Source organism: Fundulus heteroclitus, unplaced genomic scaffold, assembly GCF_011125445.2.
Source record: "Fundulus heteroclitus isolate FHET01 unplaced genomic scaffold, MU-UCD_Fhet_4.1 scaffold_277, whole genome shotgun sequence".
NCBI classification, from domain to species: Eukaryota; Metazoa; Chordata; class Actinopteri; order Cyprinodontiformes; family Fundulidae; genus Fundulus; species Fundulus heteroclitus.
This window is the reverse complement of record NW_023396686.1, coordinates 84671-110548: the sequence shown is the minus strand read 5'-3', so window position 1 is coordinate 110548 and position 25878 is coordinate 84671. Positions and strand designations below refer to the sequence as shown.

General features: G+C 38.9%; 1 protein-coding gene across 2 annotated transcripts in view; it reads right to left on the bottom strand.

Moving 5' to 3' along the window:
• Positions 1-25878, bottom strand: part of cpne7 (copine VII) — a 52175-nt gene that overhangs the window by 18361 nt on the left and 7936 nt on the right. For both annotated transcript variants that reach the window (XM_036130003.1, XM_036130002.1), the window contains 9 exons: positions 24884-25066; positions 24560-24634; positions 19085-19159; positions 10238-10321; positions 8855-8944; positions 7607-7705; positions 7285-7371; positions 6926-6985; positions 4936-5069 (listed from right to left, as the gene is read on the bottom strand). In XM_036130003.1, coding sequence (XP_035985896.1) covers positions 4936-5069; positions 6926-6985; positions 7285-7371; positions 7607-7705; positions 8855-8944; positions 10238-10321; positions 19085-19159; positions 24560-24634; positions 24884-25066 — 887 coding nt within the window. The remainder of the gene's footprint in view (positions 1-4935; positions 5070-6925; positions 6986-7284; positions 7372-7606; positions 7706-8854; positions 8945-10237; positions 10322-19084; positions 19160-24559; positions 24635-24883; positions 25067-25878) is intronic.

Here is a 25878-nt window from a genome sequence, read left to right as displayed (position 1 = left end):
GAGGAGAAAGCAAAAGAGGATAAATCTTCTCAGGTGGTAATATACAGATGTGTGTTTGCCTGGACAACACACAGAAGGACAAAACGCTAAGCGAGTTAGGTCTTCCACTTCCACCTGTCACCTCTACTTACTCTGCCTGCAGCTAAATGTTAATACTTAACATTTAGCTGGATACGTACACTGTTTATATATGTCTGGTTGGGCTGTTTTGCTTGTTACCAGCTTCTAAAATGTACAGGACAGGGGGCATGTAGTCGAAAGTTTGCTGACATACTTTAAGAGTTGACCTAAACGTTAAATGGTAACGCACCTAACAGAAAAAGTTAGGCACAACAGTTAGTATGGATCTCTGATACTGGTTTGCTAATGAGCTGCCACAGGCATCCATCCATTATTTATATCCTGCTATCTGTACAGCAGCACACAGGACAAACAACCATGCACACACATACTCATGCCTGAGGACAATTTGGAGAGACCAATTAATCTAACAGTCATGTTCTTGAACTGTGGGAAGAAGGCAGAGTACCTGCAGATAATCTGTGCATGCATAGGGAGATCATGCAAACTCCATGCAGAAGGACCACACGCCAGGGTAGGAGCCAACTGTGCCGCTGTGCAGCTCACTGCGACAGGCAGATTTACCTGAACTGTTTGCAGAACCACCTTTATTAGTATGAGTATACCAATGTGTTTGCAAATGGACTCTCATTGGATTGGTCTTGGTCTTGTACTTGGTCTCACCTCCCTCAACTTGGTCTCATATTAGGTGGTCTTGACTGCAACTCTAGGCGGGACTAAAAGGGACTGAAAAAAGGTGGGCTGTAAGGGTGAGGGAGCCAAACCTAGGCTTGTCTGACACTGCCATTCCATTAAAAACATTTTGAGAAAATAGTTTCACCTTAATTCCAGTTTCAGCTTACTGCCAAACAAAATGCATGTTAGATCAATTTACCACTCTATAATGCCCTTATATGTGAATGTGTATGTGCATGGTGGTCTATAGAGCCTGTTGATACCCTTCCTCTCATCTATTGACCATCGGGGTTTAGTTCCAACCCCCAAGCCCCGTCCACCCCTGCACAGGATTATGCAGGGATAGGTAGATATGGGATGGAGGGTATTGTTTCATAATAAATCAAGAAAAACTGCAGTCTGTTAAAATCTTTCAGTTTACTGTAATAAGACCAAATTTGTCACATTCAGACAAAGATCAGAGCTGTCACATCTTGTTTTCCGTCACGTCTGTGACAGTTTGCCTACAGACAGCTTTCTCTAATGGACGCCTCTTTTATCTGACCATTTACTTCATTTCATGCCTTTGTTGTGACTGAATAATCACTCTGAAGAATCATAGTTTCGGGCACAAACACTGGAGACGATATCTTTAACTCAGTTAGAACGGATGAAGTTACAGAATGAAATTTACTGTGTAAGAGGTGATGAGTTTTGTGCTTGGTTGTGACTGCCGTTGGAGTTGCTAACATTGCTATGAGGCAGCTTTACAGATATCACAAGCGTTTGATTAACTGTGATGGATGCACACTTGCATTAGCATTGGCAGAAGGAAGACTTGCAGAGTTAGCAGTCAGATAACTTTCAAATAAAGCAACTTCAAGCTGGTACCTTTTAGTCAATTTGAAGCCATAGTGCCTGCTTTATCTTTTGGTCGTTTTTTTTTTTTTTTTTTTTTGCATTATGTTGGCAACCACACTAAGAGGCCAGATCTATTATTGTCGCCCCCGCTTTTTCCTCTGTTAGTTTCGCTTGTACATTATTTACAATGGCTGCAAATTGCAAGATCACAAGCTCTGTAGTTTCTGGACAATTTGGATCTCATTTTTTGCTCACACAGGCTGGAATATGATGCGTGTTTTGACCTTGTGTTTTGCAACGATTTTTCTTTGAAAAACATCTAAATGAGTAGAAATGTTTTTGTCTTTCAAGCAACCCTACCACTCGCTTCTGCTAATGCTGCGTTTTGTATCCAGATATAAACACATTCCAGTCACAATGAGTTTCAGAAACCCACAGATGTCTTGTATAATACAACCATTTACATTTTTCAACCAAAGTTTCATCCACTTTCATCCCAATAAAGTCACTGAATAGAGGCCTCCCTCCCACTGTTGTTGACATTTCAAACAGTGATTCAAACACAGGAAAAAAACAGCTTCTAGTTTTAGATCAATTAGCTTTAAGTGGAACTATAGCTTTAATATTGAATAATAAGGACCTGGGGGAAAGGTTCTTCATGCCTGGCATTTCTCTGACACATACTGTATTTTTGATGTTGTTAATAAAGCAAATTTAGCGGACTCCTTTTCTAGAGCCCTTGATTTTTGACTTAATGGAATAAAATTGAGCTCAGAAGCTTGATAAAGAGTTTATATTTTTAGGATAAAAAAAAATAGTAAGACCTAAACTCAGTTTTATCTCTTCAAAAAGGAAACCTCCAAGTGTTATTGCTAAGCAAATACCACATTAGCAAAGTGAGTAGATGTAACATTTGATGTCATACCAAATTTGTACTGTAAATGTGTGTACTTTGCCTGTAAAGTCCCCCCAGCCTCAGTCTAACCCTAACAGGATTAAAGTAGGTGGATGGGCAGACAGACAGAAAAAGGAAATAAAAAGTCTATGGTTGCAAAAAATTTCATCATTTCACATCATTATTCCCCCTGTTTCCAAGATTTGAGCTACTATATTTGTCCTAGTGAGATGGAGCACTTCCAGAACCGCTGGTACAAAACAGTATGCGCTCAGAGAAAAGAGACTTATATGCTGGTGATATGAATAGGCTCTGCTTCTTCTTCTCAGTTATGGACGTAAGCAAAGCAGAGATACCGCCCAGATGTGATGGATTTGACAGCAGATGGATAGACAATAAGTCTTCATTGTCATAGATTGGATGGACGGACAGATAAAAAAAGTTCTCATTACATCATGATATATATGACTAGTATAAATAAATGTGTAAAAGTAGGATTTTATTTTTTAGAACTGGGATTTGCAGAGATATGATACATCAGCAGCACAAGAGAACAATAAAGACTACTGCCAAGTCATGTTCATAGTAAGTTTTACTGTCAAGTACATAGTGATTCTTCCCTTTTCACTTTGTCGGCACCCGTGAGGAGCCACATGGAGATGCAGCCAGTGTGTAACAACCCTCTCGCAGAGGTAACCGAGTCACTACCCACACAGACAAAAAGCTAGTCACTCCAGCTCCATCATGCACTCCTCTGCAAGGACTCGAAAATCCCACATCACCTATGTTCACTAAAGGCTAAAAGGTTTTGTCGCCCACGCTTTTCACCTCAGTAACAATTCCAACTTTAAAGGGAAGGGCCTCCTACACTTACAGTCCCTACTTGCTCGCAGGCATGTTTCCATGTATGATGCTTTCATGTGAACATGTGAACGATATAGCTACCAGGGTCGGCTGCACGTTAAGCAGGCAGGTTTTCAGCGTCTATCTCTCGGATGCTATAATTAGCAAGACAGTGCTCCGCTGATATTCAATAGGGGGATCTGCATAAATCCACAGTCAGAGAATTAAAGCTCATCTGGCTTAGTTTTGACAGGCGAGACGGGATCTCTCTCCAGATCAGATCATTCTATGTATAATTTTTGCTAATTAACTACCTGCAGGTCCGTAAGTAAAACATTGTTTAATGAAAAGCAAATATTAACCAATCACCAATATTGTTTCATACAAACGGAGACATATCCAGCATCATGCTGCACCTCCTCTGTTTTCACATCAGATTTGAGACCCTGCTGATTTCCCCTTGCCTCCCACTTCTGTCTGAAGTGCCTGCTATGCTGGTGTCAGTCCATATCTCATCTGTAGTACGGCTTAATGAGCCCATGCATACTAGGAAGGAGAACCGCTGCAACTGTTGCTGAAAGCTGCAACTGTGAGAAAAGGCAGTTTGCCTGTCAGCTCATAAAAAAACTAAATCATACTGAAACATGGATATAAATGTCTCATTCCATCAAATACAGCTACTGCTACATGTTAGCGTTTATAAGAATACTTTGGTGTTTACTTTTACTACAAAAAGCCTTAATTGTCTATTTTTGTCCTTGTAAAACAGTTTTATATGGTATATTTCATAAATCTGTTGCATGATTCATGTATTGTAGAGTTGTCTGTTTTTGTTTCAATTTACACCAGCAGTTTTCTATTCCACCACAGTCCCTTTCCACATCTAGTCAAGGCTTGTTCACACAATCTGGGAATTAACACACTCACAAACAGAAAAACAACGACTGTATTTAGCATCTGATTTGTGGCTGTGGAAAGGGATCTATCAACTTTTGCTATATGAGGATTTTGTGTATTATTTGTGAGAATAAAATCAGACGAGCTAGGAATAAAAAGGTCTTAAACTCAGAGCTGACAGTAAAGCATGTCTTATTTTTTCTAGTTGATTAATAGATGGAAAGGTGATAATTAATGGATATTTTGGAAGAAGATAAGAAGAGAAGAAAATCTATTATACCAGGTCAGAGTTTTTGTTGGCCTCAGTTGCAAGCAACTACTTTGATAAGAATAATGTTATGCATAACTAATGCGAGTGAAGGCCAAAGATTACTTTGTGTAGTCTTACGCAATGCAGCTTTCTCCCGTTACCTAACAGACAGTTCAACACTGTGACATGTTTGAGCAGCAAAAGGTTATAAACTGGAATCTTTTTAAATAAAGAATTGTTAAAAAATATCTCAGTAAAGACATAACGAGGAAAAGAAAATGTTGATTAACACTTAGCTGTAGTAGCTGAACTGGTGAGTTGAAAAGCTGACAATTTTCATTACTGTCCTTCCTACTAGGGTTTACATGGAGTTGTACACTTTAAGTGTGAAATCCTACGAAAATGATCTTATAATCCAGTGAGCTGCTTTCCAAGAAATTGAAGACTGACAAACCTGTCATAGTCTTGACAGATCTCGCCCACGGCTATCAGAGCCTTTAAATACTCATTGGGTTGGTACGGGTTAATGTAGTGCAATGAGCAGCTGTTCCTGGGGTCTCCGTTGGATGCTGTGAAGTCAATAGCAACCTAGTAGAAAGAAAGGACAAAACAGGTATGTCGCAAAATGTGACAGAATAAGCGCTCAAGCAAAATGTCCACATAGAACCATGGGTCTACTCAAAACTACCTCTTATTTCCGAAAGTTACAGGGAGGCATCCTCAGAACACGAGAAGCATATTATCTTTCTCAGTTAATTTGGCAATTTTTAATTCTTAATATTAAAATATTTTTTGAATGAACAATCTTATTTTGCTCATTTGGAAAATAAAAAATCTCAAGACGTAGTTATGTTAAATACAGTGATAGCTTATTTGAGCTATTTGGAGAGACAATGTGTTTTTGGAAAAGGATGCAAAGTCAATTTTTAATTGACTTTTCAATGGGATGTAATTCTCATGGTCTCCTCCTCTGAAAGCACAGGCTCTTGGATAAGTGAGTTATGGGGTATCCAATGAGGAGGCTTTGCCTGACCCTATCAGGGAGTCACAGAGGAGTTCTCAACCTTTTGAGATTTGGTTCGGTTGTTTATCTTGTTCATCATACAGTAAGTCATGTTCACCTATTTTTGTGTGAAGTTGTTATAGATTCTAATTTTCCCGTCAGAAACGTTCAACGTGTGCTTAGGATCTCTTTGTAAATTTCTGTAAATGCTTTTCACTTCATTTCCAACCATTAGTGATCCAGAGAGGGAAACCTCCAGACATCCAAACCTGTGCCAGAACCGCCGGCCAATCTCAGAGTGACCTCCAGGCTGACAGAACCAGATGTCTGGCCAGAAATCCAATTCATCTTCTAAACCAAAAACAACTAGAGTTAGGTCAAGAGATCCAAGTCGGCTGCATGGTAGAAGTGGAAGAAAAGCAGTATTGGACCAAACTGAGGCACATTTTTAAGTTCTGGAGATTCTGGTGCTGAAAGCTATCAAATTAAGCGTGGTTGAAAACTTTGGTTCCATCTCCTTTTTTTTATAATAAACTTAAGAAGTCCTGGTCATTCTTAGATTCTAGTAATTATTAGTTCATCCTTCATTCATAAAATGTCCATTTAATTTGTAATTTATAGAAGAATTAGCGTTGCTCGTGGTTAGTTAGCCTTTGAATTTATGTTTTATTTTCTCAGTTAAACATTACTGAATAGTTTGATTGTAAAAGTGACTATAGATTAAATTAGTTCAACACTCTTGTTGATTCTTCTTATAATCTTTAGTTAAGGTGTAATTATCTTTGATTGATTCTGAATAAATTGAGAAGCTTACAGAAAGCTACTTGTGCTTCTTTGTAGGTAGATCACTTTATGGAAAAGGTCCAGGATTCTTCCTTGTTATGATTTTCTGTTAGTTGGTGAACCTGACTGGTTTATGAACATTGATATAGTTTAGCAAATCTTATTATTGGTACACTTAGTTGACTTTTTTGTTGTTTTTAAAAGTGAATTTATGTAAGCAGCTTTAATAAGTTTGAATAAATCAGAACATATGATAAAAGGTAAGCATTTCAACATTTGACTCCCACATAAGCTGAAGAAGTTATAGTTCTCATGCATTGTATAAGCAAGCTGTTACATCAAGGAGCTGCTTCCGCCACAGCAGTTCTCATAATTTTACTGACATCTAACAACAACAGAAGGAGAAGAAGCTGTACAGAGGGCAAAGGTCACAAAATGGAAAATGTTTCTGTTTTTCCCTGAGGCTTTTAACAACCAAACTAGCGCTATACACAGATTTTAAAAAATGCTGTTAGGAGACATAACAGGAAAAAAATGATCCTGTGTTCTAATCCAGACAAGGTGTAATTATTGTGAAATCTAGATAACTTTGCATCATTAGGGCATTCTGTAGCCGTGCAAAAAATTGCAGCTTGTAAACACAGATTGAATAGCTCACCGTAAAATGAATTTGACATCCTCCCATGATGTAATCTAAGAAGGAGTAGACTCTGTGGAGCTGAAAGGAAAAAAAAAAAACAAAGGAACATGTCCATCAGGCAAAACCTCAGGACAGATTTCATTGTAGGTTTATTATCTGCAACAGAATAATCACCTACGCTAACAGGAAGTACTGTTCAACAAAGCAGAGTTAAAATTATTATTGGATTGACTGTAATTTGGATCAACAGATTACAACACATCCTGTAAAAACAGTGAATACAACATTTTATAACAGTCTCAGACATTATCTGATTCAGCTTCCCTTCTTCTTGATTATTCTGATAAATGTAATATGTTGCTGTGGCAGATTCCTACCTTCAGGTCACTGAGAATGACAACTCCTGAATTTTTATAGTTTCTCTTCTTCTGTTTGTACTTAGGATTCACACAATCCCATGAAACCTTCAACAAATCGAGTTAAAGACAAAAACATATTTAAAAAGAAATGAAGACAGAAGCAACAGAGTATTGCATTCTAATAACATAAAAGCACCGTGACATTCTGGTTCGTGTCAGATAGATTTCAGCTGCATCAAGTGAGAGGCATGCTGGAAATGGATGAAGCAGTTACACAGCAGACTCTCCTCTCCTCTCTCCCCCGTTTCCTCTACTCCGTTCTGCCTCTAAATTCACTGACCTTATTTCCACTGGAAATTTTCTGCATTTCCCTGAATGTGGCATAGAACTCGCCGATGAAATCATGCTTTCCTCTGGAGTCATAATCCCACACTAGGCACTATGACACACAAAAAAACATTGCTTACACCCTCAGTTTGGCTCTGAATATACAAGAATTACATAGTGCGCTGCCTGACCAAAGAAAGAAACCAGAGCTGATGTGCTGAATAGCTTTGCATTCATTAAAGAGCACACATTTCGCGCACATTCCTATAGCTATGTGGAAAACATTTTAATTTATTCTGTTTTGATTAGTGATACCCTTAAATAAACTGCCATGTTTTCCTTATTTAACTTTACATCCTTAAAAAAATAGCTTTTTCTTTAAATCACTTTCTTTAAAATTGTCTTAAAATCCAACAAGAGTTGGGGAAATATGCTTAAATCCCTTGAATGGACATAATCTTTCTGTGGAATGGAGCGCGGATTTATTACCTATTATATGCAGTGTGCCTGAATCCCACACTGGATGCAGGCAACGTTCTATGATCAATGTTTATTATGTTTAGTTTTTTATTAAAACAAAGTCTTTTGAGTTCATATATGTCCTTAGAAAGAACATCAAAGTCTGACAAAATTGAAATTGGTAGATCCGTCCTCAAAGAAAAAACAGAAATCAGTACTGGCCAGAAAAGAGTTATTTTTAATCTATAAAAATCAACTAGGAAATGTTGGTTACAAACTGCTCAATGTGTGACTAAACAGTAAAAAAAATAGTACCAAATGATCATCTATAGAGAAAAAAAGCAGTTGTAAAAAAAATCTAGAGTAATCACATCGGACATCAAAAAATGTTACGCGTTCAGATGAGTGCCCCGACTCGAGCAGCAGACTGAGAGATGCAGCCATTATGCTTTGTGTTTACGGCTTTATGCTGTGTGGGCAGTGTTTTAATGTGGGGCTGCTTCAGTTGCAGGGTGAGTAACATCATGTGCCCAAAAATGAGCTCTACTGAGTGCATTTAATCAACTGACTGACCATGTTTCACAACAGCAGTTTTTTTTTTTTTCAATTAAGATAAAATGTAACATTGGATACAGTACCAACACACTGTCTCATTATGAGTTGTTTTTTTGTTTGTTTTTTTTGTGATTTTGTTTGTTTTTTGGCTAGGCAGTGCTAAAATATGTGTCCATCAAATAACAATCAAAAACACAGTTTCAGCAGCTCGGTTGTGAACCTTTAGAGTTCCCTCAAGGAAGGGTACCTTGAGTTTCCGCTCTTCATCGCAGCTGCACAGAGATATGAGTGACACTTTAAAGGGCTCCCACACTGGGTTCAGGTTGTTTTTAATCACCTGTTGGATGACAGTAAATCAGAAACATGGTGAACAGAAACAGCTTTAAATCCCTTCGGGTGAGATCTAACCCATTCTCTTTTGTTCCACTGTCAGTTCTCCTCAACAAACACAGAACATACAACTAAAGAAACACAGTGTTTCTGAAATTCATATTATTTATCAAATCCACAAAAAATAGATACCATCACAAGAGTCTATGTCTAGTAAAATGTTTTCTACTGTATTTTGTCTGATACTACAGTCAATCTTCTTAGGAAATACAACCTATTTTATTTAACTATGTTCTTAAATAGTCATAACAATGCTAAAACCTCACCTATAATTAGATATCTTAGCATTTTGTTTGTTTGAAGATGTTCTACCACAACCTACAGTTTAAACTATAGGGATGCACTGATGTGAAAATTTGGGCCGATATCAATATCCGATATTAATATTGCTGTTATGTCTGATAACCAATATTTACTGATATATGTGTGTGTATATATAAATAGGCACACACATTTAAGTTTCTGGGACGATCAAATTTTGCACAATTTTGTGCCGTCTGAAAACTATGCTAACTGAACTTTTTAATGTGGGTTGACTTACACGTTGCTTTTCATATGTCTTCTTTCGACACTGTGAAATCAATCCCACTGCTGACATTGCATCTCTGCTTCATTTACAATCTATCACTGTCACATGGTATAAAAAAAAAAAACTCCCCTCCCCCTGTTGCTAATATCGGCCCAGTTTTACTTATCGGAGCGATACCGATATATTAAAAAATTACAAATATTGGTCTATACCAATGTTAATGCCGATAAATTGTGCATCCCTAAGTTTAAACCAGCTATTTCCATGAACATAATGATCATGTGATCAAACAACTATGACGACCCAGTGTTATAGTTAATAAATACTAAATCTTAAGAAGGGACTTTAAATTATCTGTTATAATAGTGGCTCAAAGGGCTGTAGTTAGGAATGAAATGATTCGGTACGAAACCCCTCGTGGCAGATGGTTGTTTTCCGTACCTAAAGAGTTAGAAACACCCAAACCACTAAAGCATGAAATGGGAAAAATTATCCACAACATACAGGTTTGATAACGGTTTACATGATAGAAATTAAGCAATGAATTGTCTGCTACAGAGTGACAGCAACAACTGATGATGTACAAGAATTTTAGAGGACTGTACTTTTCAGCTGCTACTCTTTGTGAGTCCTAAACTAAACAAGGGACAGTAGCAGTCATAGCTGTATGGTACACTCAAAAATGAGATACAGCCGAAATACAGTGATTACCTCGGTTCTGTGGACAAGCTGCTCAGTTCCATCGTCGTTGAGTCGAAATATTTCCAGAAACGGGTCTGACTTGCTGAACAGATCCTGTCACAGAAGATACAAGAAGACTGGTAGTTCAGTGTTTTATGTCAGACATCCCTGAGATGACATAATGTGACATTTCTTAGAAATCAGATTCTAAAACAACTTCAGGAGCTTGTTTCAAGGCTTTTCCCTTTTCAGTCTGAGACAAAGATCTGTTTGGCATGAGAACAAATGATCACATCCAAGCTCCGAGATACAGCATATTTCATACAGTTAATGAGGTAGTTTGATAGGCTGAAATATATAAGTTTAAAACTGCATTTTCCATCCCCTGTTGATACTCCCAGTCTGCCTGATTTTAAGCATCTTGACACAAACCTGCAGCATAAATAAACCATGAAACTAGGTGGAGGAGTGCAGCAAGAGCAAAAGGACAAACTTGTTAAATCTTGTAGAAGATGTGGATCATTTTCCCTAAAACTAAACTACAGAAATGTCAGAAGCCAGATTCATTTTCCGGTTCTGAATAACTGTTCAGAGGGTGCCAGATATGTTGTCCGCAATGAAAAAAAAAAATTAGAGACGAACTGACTGCAGACCGAGAGATTCTTGTCCACTGGTTAAAGACGCAGGAATAAATACAGTTTAATGTACACAAAGTAGCCCGCATTGAACAATCACAATTAGGTCTGACATTTAGAACCTCTAACTGAGGTTAAAGTTTAGCAGTGTGCTTTAATATTTAGTTGCTGCATGTTTTCTTTAGCAAACAGCCTTACTAACTCTGAAAAGTGCTGTGGTCTACTTTCTTGGCTTAACAATAAAGATTCATACGTGGGTTTATTTTTCCCACTTCATGTCCCTGGTAATCAAATCAACTCAGATGTGGTTTACATCATCGATGTAGGTAAAAAATATACTGCTCAAATAAAAAAGGTATTAAACTTTTGTCACGCTTTATCCGTACATCGCAGCCTCTTATTATCTTGTCTGCAAGGTGTCCGAGAACGGAGGCTTCACAGATTATTTAGGTCAATTGATTCTTCAGGGAGGAAAGAAAATAATTACAGTTGTGTAAGCCTGTGAGTGTGTATGTTTGTGTGGCTGTGGCACATGGATGTACACGCCAGGAGACAGTTAAGGATGCATTTCCCGCCACATTAGCCAGATATGTCTCCTGAGGGATAGGTGGGAAAAAAATTGTAAAATATAAAAAAGCTGAGCTGTAGTATCATTCCTTTGTTGCCATCGCAACTGGTAGCCAGTGGGCCTCAGCTCCATGGACCGATGAGAAATGCTGGCTAAAATGACATTAATGCTAATCATTAGCAGTTACCACAATCAATAATTAAACCCCCTGTTCACCAGCACATTTCCTCTGACCTACTTGAAAGTGCAGCAGGATGGAGTAATATAAGTGGAAAATGGGCTGTTTTGGTAATTACGTTATTAAACGTTGGTATTTCAGAGGAATTTCCACAGTGCCACCATTAGTCAGTATGAGAGTGCAGCAGAAAAAAGAGTGACAAACCAAAGAGAGAGTTAGAGCCCAATTGGAGATCATTATTTAAGTTTATTATTAGGTGAAGTTTACCACCATTATCAGATTCAGAATATTATGTTTAGGTCAGGAGCAAAAGGAAATATTCACTCAGGGACCAAAGGTTTTCAAACCAGACAGAGTACGAACCAGCTGCAGAACAGATGGGTCTCAGGAACCTCTGGCTTTTCAGTTCATTCATCTTCAGGGTTCATAAACTCCAATTCAAAACCTCATCATTTTACAGAATCCGGTTTCCAGATTTCTCTGTTGATGAGAGATTTGTGAAGCTGTTGGGCTATTTGTAGCATTTGAGTACGCATTTACTGTAAATTTATGGCGGATGTTAATACAACGCTGTAAATTTTTCAGCAGACTAAAATGTTGTTCTTATATTTCTATAAATGGTATTATATATGTGACCTAAACACAGTAAAAAACACAGGGGGAATTCACAAAGCAATTTACTCAATTCTTGGTATGTTTTGCCCAGAATATGTGCTCTACAGGACTGTCTCAGAAAATTAGAATACCGTGAAAAAGTATACTAGTAGGCTATTCAACTAATCACTTGAATCGTCTAATTAACTCGAAACACCTACAAGGGTTTCCTGAGCCTTGAAAAACACTCAGCTTGGTTCAGTAAACTAAATCACCAGTATGGGGAAGACTGCTGATCTGACTGCTGTCCAGAAGACCATCATTGACACCCTCCATCAGGAGGGTAAGAAACAAAAAGACATTTCTCAAAGAGCAGGCTGTTCACAGAGTGCAGTTTCAAAGCACATTCACAAAAAGTGTGTTGGAAGGGGGAAATGTGGCAGGAAACGGTGCACAACCAAGATCTGGCACCTGCCCACAGTGCCAAAACCACCAGTAACTGGTGTACTGACCATGGCATTACTGTCCTTGATTGGCCTGCCAATTCCCCTGACCTGAACCCCATAGAGAATTTGTGGGGTATTGTGAAGAAGAAGCTGAAAGACACCAGACCCAACAATGCAAATGAGCTAAAGGCCGCTATTGAAGCATCCTGGGCATCCATAACACCTCATCAATGCCACAGGCTGATTGCCTCCATGCCACGCCACACTGATGCAGTAATCTGTGCAAAAGGATTCCCAACCAAGTACTGAGTGCATTATTGGACATTTTCAAATGTTTGATTTTGTTTTGCTGTTATAATTTTTTTTTTACTTGGTGTGAGGAAATATTCTAATATTTTGAGATAGGATTTTTGAGTTTTCTTCAGCTGTACGCCATAATCATCACCCCAGTTCTAAAGTCCTTCCACTGGCTCCCTGTATGTCAGAGAACAGACATTAAAATCCTTCTGTTAGTCTATAAATCTCTGATTGGCTTAGTACCTAAATACATCACAGACTTGTTATCAGTGTATCAACCCTCCAGACCACTCAGGTCTTCTGGCTCCAGCCTACTCTGCATACCTAGAACCAGAACTAAACAAGGAGAAGCAGCATTTAGTTCCTATGCTCCACTTATCTGGAACAAACTTCCAGAAAACTGTAAAAGTGCGGAAAGCCTGAGTTCCTTTAAATCAAGATTTAAAACAGATTTGTTTAGGGTTGCGTTCGACTGCTCTAGTTAAACTGTTTTACTGAAACATCATTAGTTCAACAAAACTGTTTTTAATGTTTGCTTTTAGTTTCTATTTTCCCCTGTTCTATTTTGTTTCAACATTTTATTCCAACTTGATTTTATTCTGTTTAATTTTCCTACATTTTAATAATGTAAAGCACTTTGCATTGTCTTTGTACTGAAATGTGCTATATAAATAAATTTTGAGTTGAGCGTCGTCAGCATAGCAATGAAAATTAATTCCATTCTTGCTGACGACACGGCCGAGGGGAAGCATGTAGATGGTGAATAGTATAGGACCGAGTACGGAGCCCTGAGGGACCCCACAGGAGACAGTGTGAGGACTGAATTTTGCCTCCCCCAAGGTCATGCACTCGGTCCATTCTGTGAGGTATGAGTTAAAGCAGTGAAGGGCAGTGCCAGAGAGACTGATATAGAGAGGTTTGTGATTTTAGTTATTAAAGGATTAATGGAATGATTGTGAGTTTTGAACAGGGAACATGGGAGGGGACCAAGGGAACAACAGCATCAGTCAACCGTATGGGAAGCACTGATTTCAGTCATTAGATTTTGTATTCTTGATTTGAAAAGGCAGCAAAAAAAACTTCAAACAACTTCAGATAGTTAATTTGATGAGATAAATTATTTGCAAAAATATCACAAGTGCCTAAATACAGCAACATATGCAGGACTTTTCCCTTAAATGCATGCGTAATAGCGTAATGGTGCGTAAGGATTTAGTTTTGAATAAAATACATGAGTGCAGAGTAACTTTAGCAACATAACGTTGCCGTTGAAAAGATATACATGCACAGCATCTCTCAAGTCTCTGACTGAAGTGAATAATTTTTCATCAAAGTCCTGCCATCTTGGTCACCTATAACACTGCATGGCTGTGGACTGGGAGAACAAATCCAGTAATGTTCATCTTTAAATCCACGTCAACACATTAACACTTAACAACTCCATGTAAATTAAACGTTTATAACGTTTAATTTAATATGACAACAATTGTTATCAGCTATTTTAAATTATTTGGATAATTGAAAAAGCAAAACATTTACCACATTAGAAAGATAATTAAATTAATAGAATAAACATATTTCCAAAACAAACAATAAGAAAAGATTAAAACTTGTTCATTTGAAATTTTGGAATGAATCAAACAAAGAGCCTTTTATTTTGTGGTTGTTTTTTATGCAAACATTTATCAACCCCTGTGTTCCTATCCTCAACTCCTTCATTACACATTGCACTACAGTGGCTTGCAGAAGTATACATTGAAACCTAAAACATAAATATATTATTGCCATTTATTTGAATGTCCAACTCAAAGTGGTATACAATTGTGCAGTAGACAGAAAATTACACATGATTTAAAACTTTTTACAAATAAAAACAGAAAAGTGCTCTGTGCAAATGTGTTCAGCCCCTTTTCTCCGAGTGTAACCAATTGCTTTTATTCTGTTTTACTTTCCAATATTTTAATCATGTAAAGCACTTTGCATTGTCTTTGTACTGAAATGTGCTGTACAAATAAATTTGCCTTGCCTTGCCTTGCCTTCATAAGTTGCCTGATGATTGCTAATGACTGAGTAGAGTCCACCTGTGTGTAATCTAACCTCACTACAAACACACCTGCTCTGTCGCGGCCTCAGAGGTTGGTTAAGAGAATATTACGGGGTAAACACAGCATCATGAAGTCCAAGGATCACACCAGACAAGTCAGGGATAAAAGTCTGTAGAAAAGTCTAAAGCAGGATTAGGCTATAAAAAGATTTCCCAAGCTTTGAACATCTCACGGATCACTGTTCAACCCATCGTCTGAAACGAATGAAACGAAAATGACACAACTGTAAACCTACCAAGACAAGGCCGTCCTCTTAAACTTACAGGCTAAAGAAGGAGAACACTGATCAGAGATGCAGCCAAGAGATGGTGACTCTGGATGAACTGCAGAGATCCACAGCTCAGGTGGGGGAATCTGTCCACAGGAAAACTATTGGTTGTGCACAGCACAAAAGAGTTTTTTATGGATGAGTGGCAAGAAGAAAGTAATTCTTAAAACCATAAGAAGTCCCATTTGTAGTTGGCCAGAAGCCATGTTGGGGACACAGCAAACATGAGGAAGAAGGTCCTTTGGTCAGACGAGACCAAAATTTAACTTTTTGGTTAAAATGCAAAACGATATGTGTGCCGGACAACAGACACTGCACATCACAAATACAAAGGAGGAAAAAAAGAAATCATGCATACATTTCTCTCTACTTCAAAAGTGTATCCCACTTTTGTCATGATTTTGGGTTTTTTTTGTTTTGCCTTTGGACTTTTCTTCAGCCTGTCACCTCTCAGCCACTATCCTGTCAGCTCTGCCCCAGTCAATTAGCCCACATCTACTCCACCTGCTGCCAGTAATTAGATTCATTTCTGGTCACCTGTTCACCAGCCTACATATGCCTGCCTCAGCCAACTCATCCCTGCCAGAACGTCTCTTTTCTTCTCGTCTTGTCCGGTGGTGTGTGCCCTGCCATTACCAGATCCTGTGTGCTCAGCCAGCTGGACTTTTCAGTTAAAAGTGCCCATGTCGGCGTGCTGCAGTTCTGCCATTTTTCTCCGTGAGTCCCAGCCGCTTGCTTTGCCCGTTCTGGCGGTTCCTCAGTCTACATCGCCTGTTCTGATCTTTTTCTACCTGGATCCTTTGGTCTCCTGCTCATCCCTGCCTGTGCCTTCAGCTATAATTCATCTGCATACTCTGGTTCTGTTTGCCTGCCTCACCTGCTATTATTCATCATCTACACAATAAACCTTTTAAACGTAGCTCTGTGTCCGACTGAATACCGGGTTCACCAGCAGTAGGCATTACAACTTTGTGTTGGTCTTTCACATGAAATACAAATATATTTCTCTTTGAGGTTGTAATGTGACATTTGAAAATGTTCAAGGGCTGTGAATACTTTTGTGAGCCATGCAAGTAGGGTAAGAGGCTTTTCCCTCCTCATTCTGAGTCAGGGAGTAATTGAGATAGGAAATCATTTTCCAAATCTACATTTAAAACCTTTTGTTGTTGAGCCTAAGCTGGTTCGAACACATTAAACATGTTCCAAAGCACACTATCAATTACATCATGATGAGCAAGAATCAGCGGAGTAAGTAAATGACTGGGAATGTCAAATGTCTGATTGAAGAACCTGGAGTCATGTACAGTAATCAACTGAAGGGACATCTGTGTGGTCATCATTATGAAGCTACAGCTAACATGAATAGATTGTTATGAACCATTAAAAGCCCATCGTCTGCGAAGATCGCTGGACAATGAATGAAGCGCATCCTTTCACAGTAAAAAATGCACAGCAGTGCAGCAGCTGTCAGAGCTGAGATCCAGCGTTCATACTGGCACTGCTGTTTATTTAACATTGTTCATAAGACCCGAGTCCAAGACCAAAATTTAAGTCAGGCCTCAAAACATTGGGACAAAAAGTCAACAATGAGTTTGTTTTAGCAACTTGAGAGCGACTTGATTCCAAGGTCACAAGTCACCATCTCAGCTCAAACAGCTGGTGGAAAAAAAGAAACCGGCCAATTAGGACTGCTCATTCATAAAAGTGAACTAGCCCAGCTTTAAACACAATATAAATTTGAACAGCTCAGTAACAGAAAGCAAAAATATCGTGGCGCCTAAGAATTACAGCGAAAGTGAGCATCGGTTGGCTTATGTGCGCCATCTTGTCCCTTGAGTTGAACGATCTTTCCCTGTTGACGCCATCATATTTAACCTCGAGTGTGCTGTTACACCGCAGGTCTATCAGCTCCCTGTAGATGTTTGCAGGAGCTCTCCGCATTGAAAGCGAGTGGATTGTAGAACGGTTGCATGTTATTTTTTGGAGCTCAAAAACAGAGAAGCACCATGTGAACTTAATGCTCAGCCTGCTCAGTTTTATCTGCAAAATGTGCATTTGAGAACAATGTGGGGCTCACTTGAGTTTGTTGTTTCTTGGCAACAAGGAAAGTGCAGCATCCAACTCTATGTGCACCCTTTTCTTCAGGCGTGAGCAGCTGCTGCGGTACATTATGGGCTGTGCAGTGTCATTGACACGAGCACTGTATAACCGTTCAGCAGGCAATTAATAATAGATATAGGAAATCATTTCATATGCCGGATGTGGTCAGCGGGCCTCGAGCTTGACCTGTCTGACTTCGAAGAATGATGTCTAAGAAAAACATTTTCTATACACCGCTTTCTTTTTTACATGCTTATCAAGACTTGAAATATGCAACATACATTTTTATTAGATATTACTATTTATTTTATTCTTTAAAGGTGTTAAAGAAAAACCCATTTAACCAAGAAAATAGTTTATTTTGTGTAGACTTTGAACTCCAGATGTCACAGGTTTGAGCTATTTTGATGTCACATTTAGCCGCCTGCACCAAACCCACATGTTTCAGCATCGGTGTGGGGACTGATCACCTCTGGTTTCACTTTCTGTTTACCCATTCACACAATGTTAGTGCTGTATTACAGAGGCAGAAAGTGATAGGAATAGGCATTCATTCGTTCCCGATTAAGCTGCAAAATTTTCTACTGAAACATTCATTGGGATTCACAAGGTCATCTTTTGTAGGAGAATAGGTTTTTGTTAAAAAAAAAAAAAAAACAGAAAAAAGTTGCAAATTTCTACAGTTTCTGAGTCACGTTCTGCCATCCCTTCTTCTCTACCTCCAGATTCTCTTATCTAACGAAAACGCTCAGATTTCTTTAATAGCGCACCTTCGCATGCAGCAGAACAAGCAAAGAAAAAATGTTGATTCTGTGCCCTCACCAGAAATAACAAACACTGCTGACTTTCCCGTTTGTTGCCAACTGCTTTGCACAGATGAATGGAAATGACTGCACCAAAGTAAACCTGATCTTTCACCTGAATCAACACATAATAGTATAGCATGAGTGATGACCAGAAGGAAACTGCATGAAAACGTCAGACTAAATGGAGCAAAGCTAAACTTCGGTGTCATATAGGCATGGCCTGTATGAGCAGAGATCTCAGATGTAATTAGTGAAGTTAAGCCAATAATAGTAGTTGGACGATGCTGATATAATACGTGCATTTCAAAGAGGCGTTTTTTAATCAGCGTTGCCCTCGTGTACGAGTTCAAGTCGATTTCACTGTCAGAGCTGCTGAAGATTTCCTGCTGCACTTTCAAAGCTAAACGCACCTGCTGTCTCGCTGTCTGCACCTTTTAGGAATCAAGGTCACCCCCATCCAGCCGCTCTTCCCGAGGCCATTCCCGGAGAACACGGTGTGACTGGAGTTCATCAGAATTGTAAGTAGATGTAAGCTCCCGCTGTCTTTTTGATTGAAATGTGCCAAGAGCGCAGTTTGAACACGTGCGGTCCGGAGCAGCTGAGGTCAGTAACGTGCCGCCTTAAAATGGCAGTGGCAAGACACATTTCCCCTCTGACATTATGGGATGGGCTGCGCTTTGATTCATGTGTCAGATTGTCGCGTTAACATTCATGCGGTCGTAATCACGTTATTCTTGCTCCACTCAGACTGTGATGTGTCAATGGAGAAGTGGCCAATATCACCACACAGCGTGGCATTAGGAGTGCAATACCATCTGAACTCTTACGATTTGTAGTGCTTTCAACCTATATTTATTAAAGCAAGTGGGGTTCCTCTCACCTTATCATCCAGCTTCTTAGCGCAGAAGGAGAGCTCCACATACCCATTGTTGCCAGAAATCTCTTCTGCGTGTACCTGCATGGAAAAGAGTAAAGTCACTAACATTTCCTGTGATTATCATGAGTTGTCGGGTCAAGATTTATCCCCAGATAACTCATTTGATGCTGTGCTAATGTTTTGTCAGATGAAACATTAAAGCTTGCAGAATCGATAAAAAAAAAAAGAAAAAAAACATTGAAGCGTTAATGCACAATAAAGAGGAATGTCAATATTTGAAGCAAACACAACGGGGAATAATCAGTGACCCTTTTTTCATTTAAGATACAACCACGATTAGGATGTTCCCGTTTGGAAGGGCGTGAAAGCCACCTTGTGATGAAAAGCTTTTTCAGCCACAACGGTTTAAAAGAAAAGAACAGAAATTACAATTATGGAGAGAAAGAGGTTTACGTGATGCTGCTTTGATAACATTTCAGAAAGAAAATAGCAGCCAGGTGCTGTGGATCAAATGCACTCAGATAACTAATTACCCTAACCCTTGATGCTAACGTGAAAAAAACATCCACAATTATCTTAAATATACAGCTGTTACTGCTTATTAGATATAAGGTCATTTCCAAGCATTATCAAGTGCAGCCTATTTTCTATGAAAGAATATGGCAACTCCTCTTTAAGCTCAAGTATTTTTGAGTCAAATGCAAAACCATTAGTCAGATAGATGGCCTCAGAGAGCAAGCTCGGTTCAACAATCCCAAAAAAGCTGGAAATTTGCAGCAGATTGTCTGCAAAAGTGATGCAATGACCAAGTAAATGCTCAGACCCCAGCCTGACCGCAAATGCTGTGGTGGGACCTTCAAGGAATTATGTATAAATAAATCCACAAAACTCCTAAGGAACTAAGATACGAGGAAGAGTGTGATAAAATTCCTCCACAATGACTTAAGATATTTGATAAACCCGTACAGAAAACGACAAGTTTATTACTCCTAAACATGGTCTAACACATTACCTAAAAATGGAGGTGTCCTTAGATTACAAATGTCTGGATTCACTGTCAGGGTATGTTTTATTTTTCCTTGACAGTGCATTACAAGACTAAAGTTAAAAACTGAATTGGAGTGATGCCAATATTTAATATTTATCATTTCATATTGTACACTTTTAAAACACTATTTAATTACAGAGCTTTTAAAACTGACATTTTATTTTAGAAAGTAACAATACTGTGCATCACGGTGACAAGTTAATCCAGGGGAAATTTTGAAGTGGCTTTTACTCAGCTTAGAATCACAGCATGTCAAACTAAAATGCGGAGGGAGCCATTAGCCGCACACTGCAAGGCCCCCACTCCCACAGGTACCGGTCTCAAACTGCAGATTTAACTTTCGGAAAAAGTCCAAATGGACTGTCCAGCACAACAGTAAAGCTGCTGGAAATCTGACATCTGAAAGCTTCCTGTTTTCTTCAAACCCTTTAGTTCAAAAGAAAAAAAAGTTTGGGCTTGTGGGTTTGAAGAATCAGCGAACAGCTTCTGCTTCCCCCGCCGCGCTGCTCTTCTCCCACCCTCAGAACTTTGGTTTGTTCTCCTCTCGGCTGTCAGGAGCTGACAGAAACCTGACATCAAGCTTCAGGAAGTGGAGCTGTGCAACAAGCATGACCGAGTCCAGACAAGACCAGACAGTGATGGCCTGCAAAGCGGAAAACCTGCTCGTTTTATCGGAAAGCATAACAAGACATTTGCAACGAGCAACAAGGGAAGCTGAACAGTTTTGTAAAACATGAAGGTAGAATGTGTGTATTTATTCGGATCGAGTCCTGGATTCAGTTTAACTGAGGTTTTGCTTGTTCATGATGAAGGCTGGAATTGTGCATAGTTCAGGTTTTGGTTTTCTGTCTAAGACAAAGATACAGAGATCATTAAAAAGAAACAGGTGAATTCAACTCAGATATCTTGTTTCCCCCCACATGTTTTTTCAAACTTTGCCAATTGTGCCTCCAAACATCCCTGGGATTCCAAGAGAAGGGACATATATTTATGCTCATTAACCAGGTGCTGCAATTCTGGTGTCTTGCGATGCAGTTCATGCTTCTTTGATTTGCAAAACAGTAATTATGACTTTTAGTCTTTGGACCCAGGGTGAAACAAATGAATCTCATCATAACATTTGTGACTATTTAAAAGATAAATTTACCACAAATCAAAGAATACTTACAATAAACAGTGCCAGAAACCATCAGAGAGTCCTTGTCATTCTTTTCATTCAAAAAGAATGCAAAAAAATGGCTTGTAGAGAGCCAAACTTGTGGACACTAAGGTTTTCTGTGTGTATTGAAATAATTTATAATTATTTTACATGAATTGTATTTCTTAACCATAATGGTTTTTTTTTTATGTAATTGGCATTGTAATTTTATCTTGTGATTTTATACTTGTGATTACTTTTAAGGTTGCCTTTTTTACACCTGGCTGGGGGACTACCGATGAAAATTAGCACTTTTTAGCTAACTCGGGTACATTTACATTGTTTTAATGTTGATTAATGTACACTGTCCCCTTTTAAATAAAAAAAAATAAAATAAAAAAAAATAAAATCTGGTCAGGTTTTCTGACATTATAATATGCATAGCTTGGTATAAATGAAGGTTCAGGGCATAGAAAGGCCGGAATACCTGATTGGACTCAAAAGCAGGACGTTACGGTAAACTTCAGCTAACAGAAATTGAAGGAAAAAAGCAGAAATTGAGTGAAATTCTAATTTTAAGCTGACATGTTTGCTCCCTGCTGATATTTTACATAAAATAATTTCTTGGTTCTCAGTCGAGCCCTGCCTGACTTTAACAACATTGTGTAATGTCAGTGACGATATCAGCATGATTGCAACTAATAAAAAATCATACTGCACCAAAGCAAAAAAAGTAACATACGTATATAAATTAAAATGCAATAAAGAACTTTTAAAAATACAAAAGGCGAGAACAAGAATTACAAAATATGATGACCAAAGACAAAAAGAAAACAAAATAATTTTATTTAAGAACTATTGAACATCATTTCCAAACATCCAGAGCAACACAGAGAGACTACAATCACTCATACATTACTACTTTACTTTTAAAATATAAATGAATTGAAGGAAACCTGAAAACATAAAAAGAAATCCGACAAGCTAACTTAATTAACATGTTACACGGCGGAAAAAGTCAAAACGCTTATAAAGTCTTAACGAGTTTAGTCAAATTGTGACAGATTCCTTGTGATGTATCTCTTTTTGTTGTCCTCGCGGTGCTGTCGTTAAGTTCAAATCAATTTGATTCAATTCTTTTATATTACCTCTATTGGGACCAGTATTAATATTAAGAGATCGTCCAAGGCTCTAAATAGGCAAAAGACCCGGTTCTACCCGGTTGATAACCAGTAACAACTCAACGATTATGTTGCCCCCTGATGCTAGCATATAAAACTACCAATAAGAACCAGCCCTTGGTGTTTGTATCTGAGTTGATGTTGCATGAGAAGGTTCCTACTGCTTCTGCTTATTAACCCATTAAAAGATATTAATTCACCTGTTGTATGAGACTGTCTCCATTGTTCTTTACAGAGGTTCATTAACTTCCCAACGATCACGTTCCACATGTTCCTCTACTGCGTTGTTATAAGATATACAGCGGAATCTTTCGAATGGGGGGCACCGACGATTTGGGCTTTTATTTAATGAGCTCACGCTGTATCCCACAGCACAACTAATGATCTGCAAAAATATCCTTCCTGTTTATATCCTCTAAATTGCCTCTGCTGCATCTGAGGAGACATCCATTTGGTGAGCTATACCTGATAATTGTCTACTGCCTATTGTGTGGCGCATTGTGCAATAAATGCTTCATGTCTCTGGGGGTGCAGAAGGATCAACGCTACGAAGTTGCTCTCGCTACTCTTCTGTTTCCCTAGAGGATTCAAAAACTCCCCTGTTCAACATTTCAGTGATAATCTGAACACCTTCAAGAGGTGAAATGAAATTCTTGCCCTGGTATTAAATCATTTGATTAAGACTGAGTTATTTCCCACATATCTCATACCAGCCTCTCTCCACGTGAAGCCAGGCGTCACATTTTGATGAAAAGGCTCTGTTCGTGTTTAAAAATGAGATCTCAACTGACACCCGATATTCAGGAAACTGGATGAAACTATCCAACCTTATAAATAACAGCACCATCAGGCGTGAATAGACCTTTCAGCATCTTATTTGCTCTAAATTTATTAGAACATTGGGTCTGGTGGAGTAAAGCGCCATGAAGCACTTTTGAGATGGTGCTTAATGAACCAGCTCTCTTCAGCATCTGAGACATGATACAGTATCTCAAACATTGCCTTCCCAAAGCATTTCTATCCCTAGAAATGTTCCAAATCTTGTCATGTTTCAACAACAAACTTCCTTTGTCGTATGTAGTTGGATTTTAGGTAACATACCAAAGCAAAGCAGCCTATAATTAAATGTTTCCAGTTTGCCTCAAGCCATATAGGGAACATGCGCATGTGGAAAAAGGCGCTCAGGTCAGATGACACCTAGCCTGCGTGCAAAATGTTATGTGTGGCATCGTGCTGCTGGGAAGTTTTTCTTCATTAGGGACAAAGTTGATGAGAAGACGAGTGAAGCTAAAGACAGATTCATCCTGGAGGAAAACCTGTTGGATGCCTACAAAAGACTTGAGACTTTGGTGGAATTTCAATCTAGAGCTAAATCTAGTTTCTGAAGACGTAAGAATTTCTGTTCAAAGATGCTCTCCCTCCTGTATGCTGAAATTTGCGCTATTTTGGGGACAAAAATGATAGAAATTGTCAGCCTCTACAAAGAAAAATACTCCAAAAGGCTTATAGCTGTAACTGCAGCACGAGGCGATCCTACTAAATACTGACCCAGGAGAGCTGTATACACGCATGTCATGCTTTTCAAATTTATTTGTTTTTTGTTATTTGTTTTACCTTTTGCTTTCATTTCACAGTTATGTACAGCTGTGTGTCACGGCATCATATGCAACCCCGATAACATACACTGAGGTTTGTGGTTCTAACATAACAAAAAAAAAGGTAAATTTCGAGGGGCATGAATATTTCAGTAAGGCGTGATAATTTTATCATTTCTTATGGGTTTTACTGCCTTCCTTGTCTTGTGTGATGGAGTGTTTAATAGGAATGACTCTGCATGGTGCAAAAGACTGAAAGGATCATTTAGAAAGATGATGATTTTCAAAACTCTTTATACAAACTCTCAGCTCCATCAAAAAAAAGAGAAAATCTTGTGAAAGAAAGAAACGCAGAGTGTGAGCTTTTCACAGCGTGAGTGTGAAGTGACGAGGGCTTGAGAAAATAAAAATACAAATCTGCATACAATATTTTTTTGCCCGACATTAATTGAGTAATCCACACAGAAGGTGGTCACAAACACAAGGTAAAAAAGAAAAAAAAAGAAAAAAGCTTACTGTGATGGTGGACTTGCCGGCATATTTCCCGTACTTCAGCAGCAAGGGTTTTATCATCTTCTTCTGGGCCACGATCTGCAACAAGCAACACAAGCAGAGCACCTGTAAGCCCCTGCAGTTAGGAGGAGCGTAAAGGGCTCTGAGTCATTCACAGCCGTAACTGCTATCACTCACAAACACCAGACCTGTTGGCAGCAAAACACATTATCAGGTGTCTAACATCAGACGCAAGGGATATGAGTCCACGTGAACTGATTTAGTCATTCTTAGTCATGTTATTTTTCTTTAAAGACCATCTGCAGACAAAGGCAAGCGTCTTCCCACCTGACCGAGCGTGCACTCCATGCCTCCCAGGAAGTCATCGTCACGCGTCCCTATGCTGTGAGTCCCGTGGATGTCGTAGACCTCAAATCGCAGCTTCTGTACCTCCTCAAAGTAGTAATCCAGTCCGAAAACCTTCCCAAAGATCGGGTGTAAGTTGCTCTTGATCACTTCTGACCGATCCAACTGGGAGGGAACATGTTGAAAATCAGCCTTCCGACAAAGATACTTAGGCATTCAGATATTCTCTATTGTAATCACCGTAAAATCATCAAAGCAATAGTTGACTGTGAGCAAACGAAACCAATTTGAAACCAATTTCACAGGCGACATCAGCCTTCAGTGTAAGTCAGAAACTATAACTTGCAGGATACTCATCTTCCTACTTGTGTAGAAGAACTACAGCACTCATGCAATGCCACGCGGTGTTAGTTTTCCATCCAGGGAATGACACGAGAGACAACTGGAGAGCTCTGACATTTAATCTCAGATTGAAAAAAAATATATAAGTCCTGACTCTTGCCTTTGACTGACAGACAAGAAGAGACTGAGCTAACTGAGACGCCGTGTGCTCAAGATGTTGGCTCAGCTCTCACATGTCTGCTTGAAAGTCCTTCTGCCGCACAAATCTTATAAAGAAAAAAGTCTGAAGGACAAAAATTGTTCAAAATATTTTCATCTGCAGAATATAATAATTGTCCAATACCACAACATGTATTTTACAGTTTTGTAAATGCTTCTACAATCTTTGATACGAACATTACAAACTTCTAAAATGGAGGGGGGAAAAGGGTCCATTATGAGGCCAAGAAGAGCTAAGGTGGCAGTAAATTAGAGACAGCGAGGGGTTCAGCGGCCATCTAAAACGTCACTTCAATATCTGTCAGTTATTTCTGAGTCATTTCTTCAGTGTCAGTGAAGCAGGTTCAGACTTTGTGGTATGATGACTTTAGAATGGGGTGACAGCGCTCTCTTGTCTCTCATTTCTCGCTCTGGTG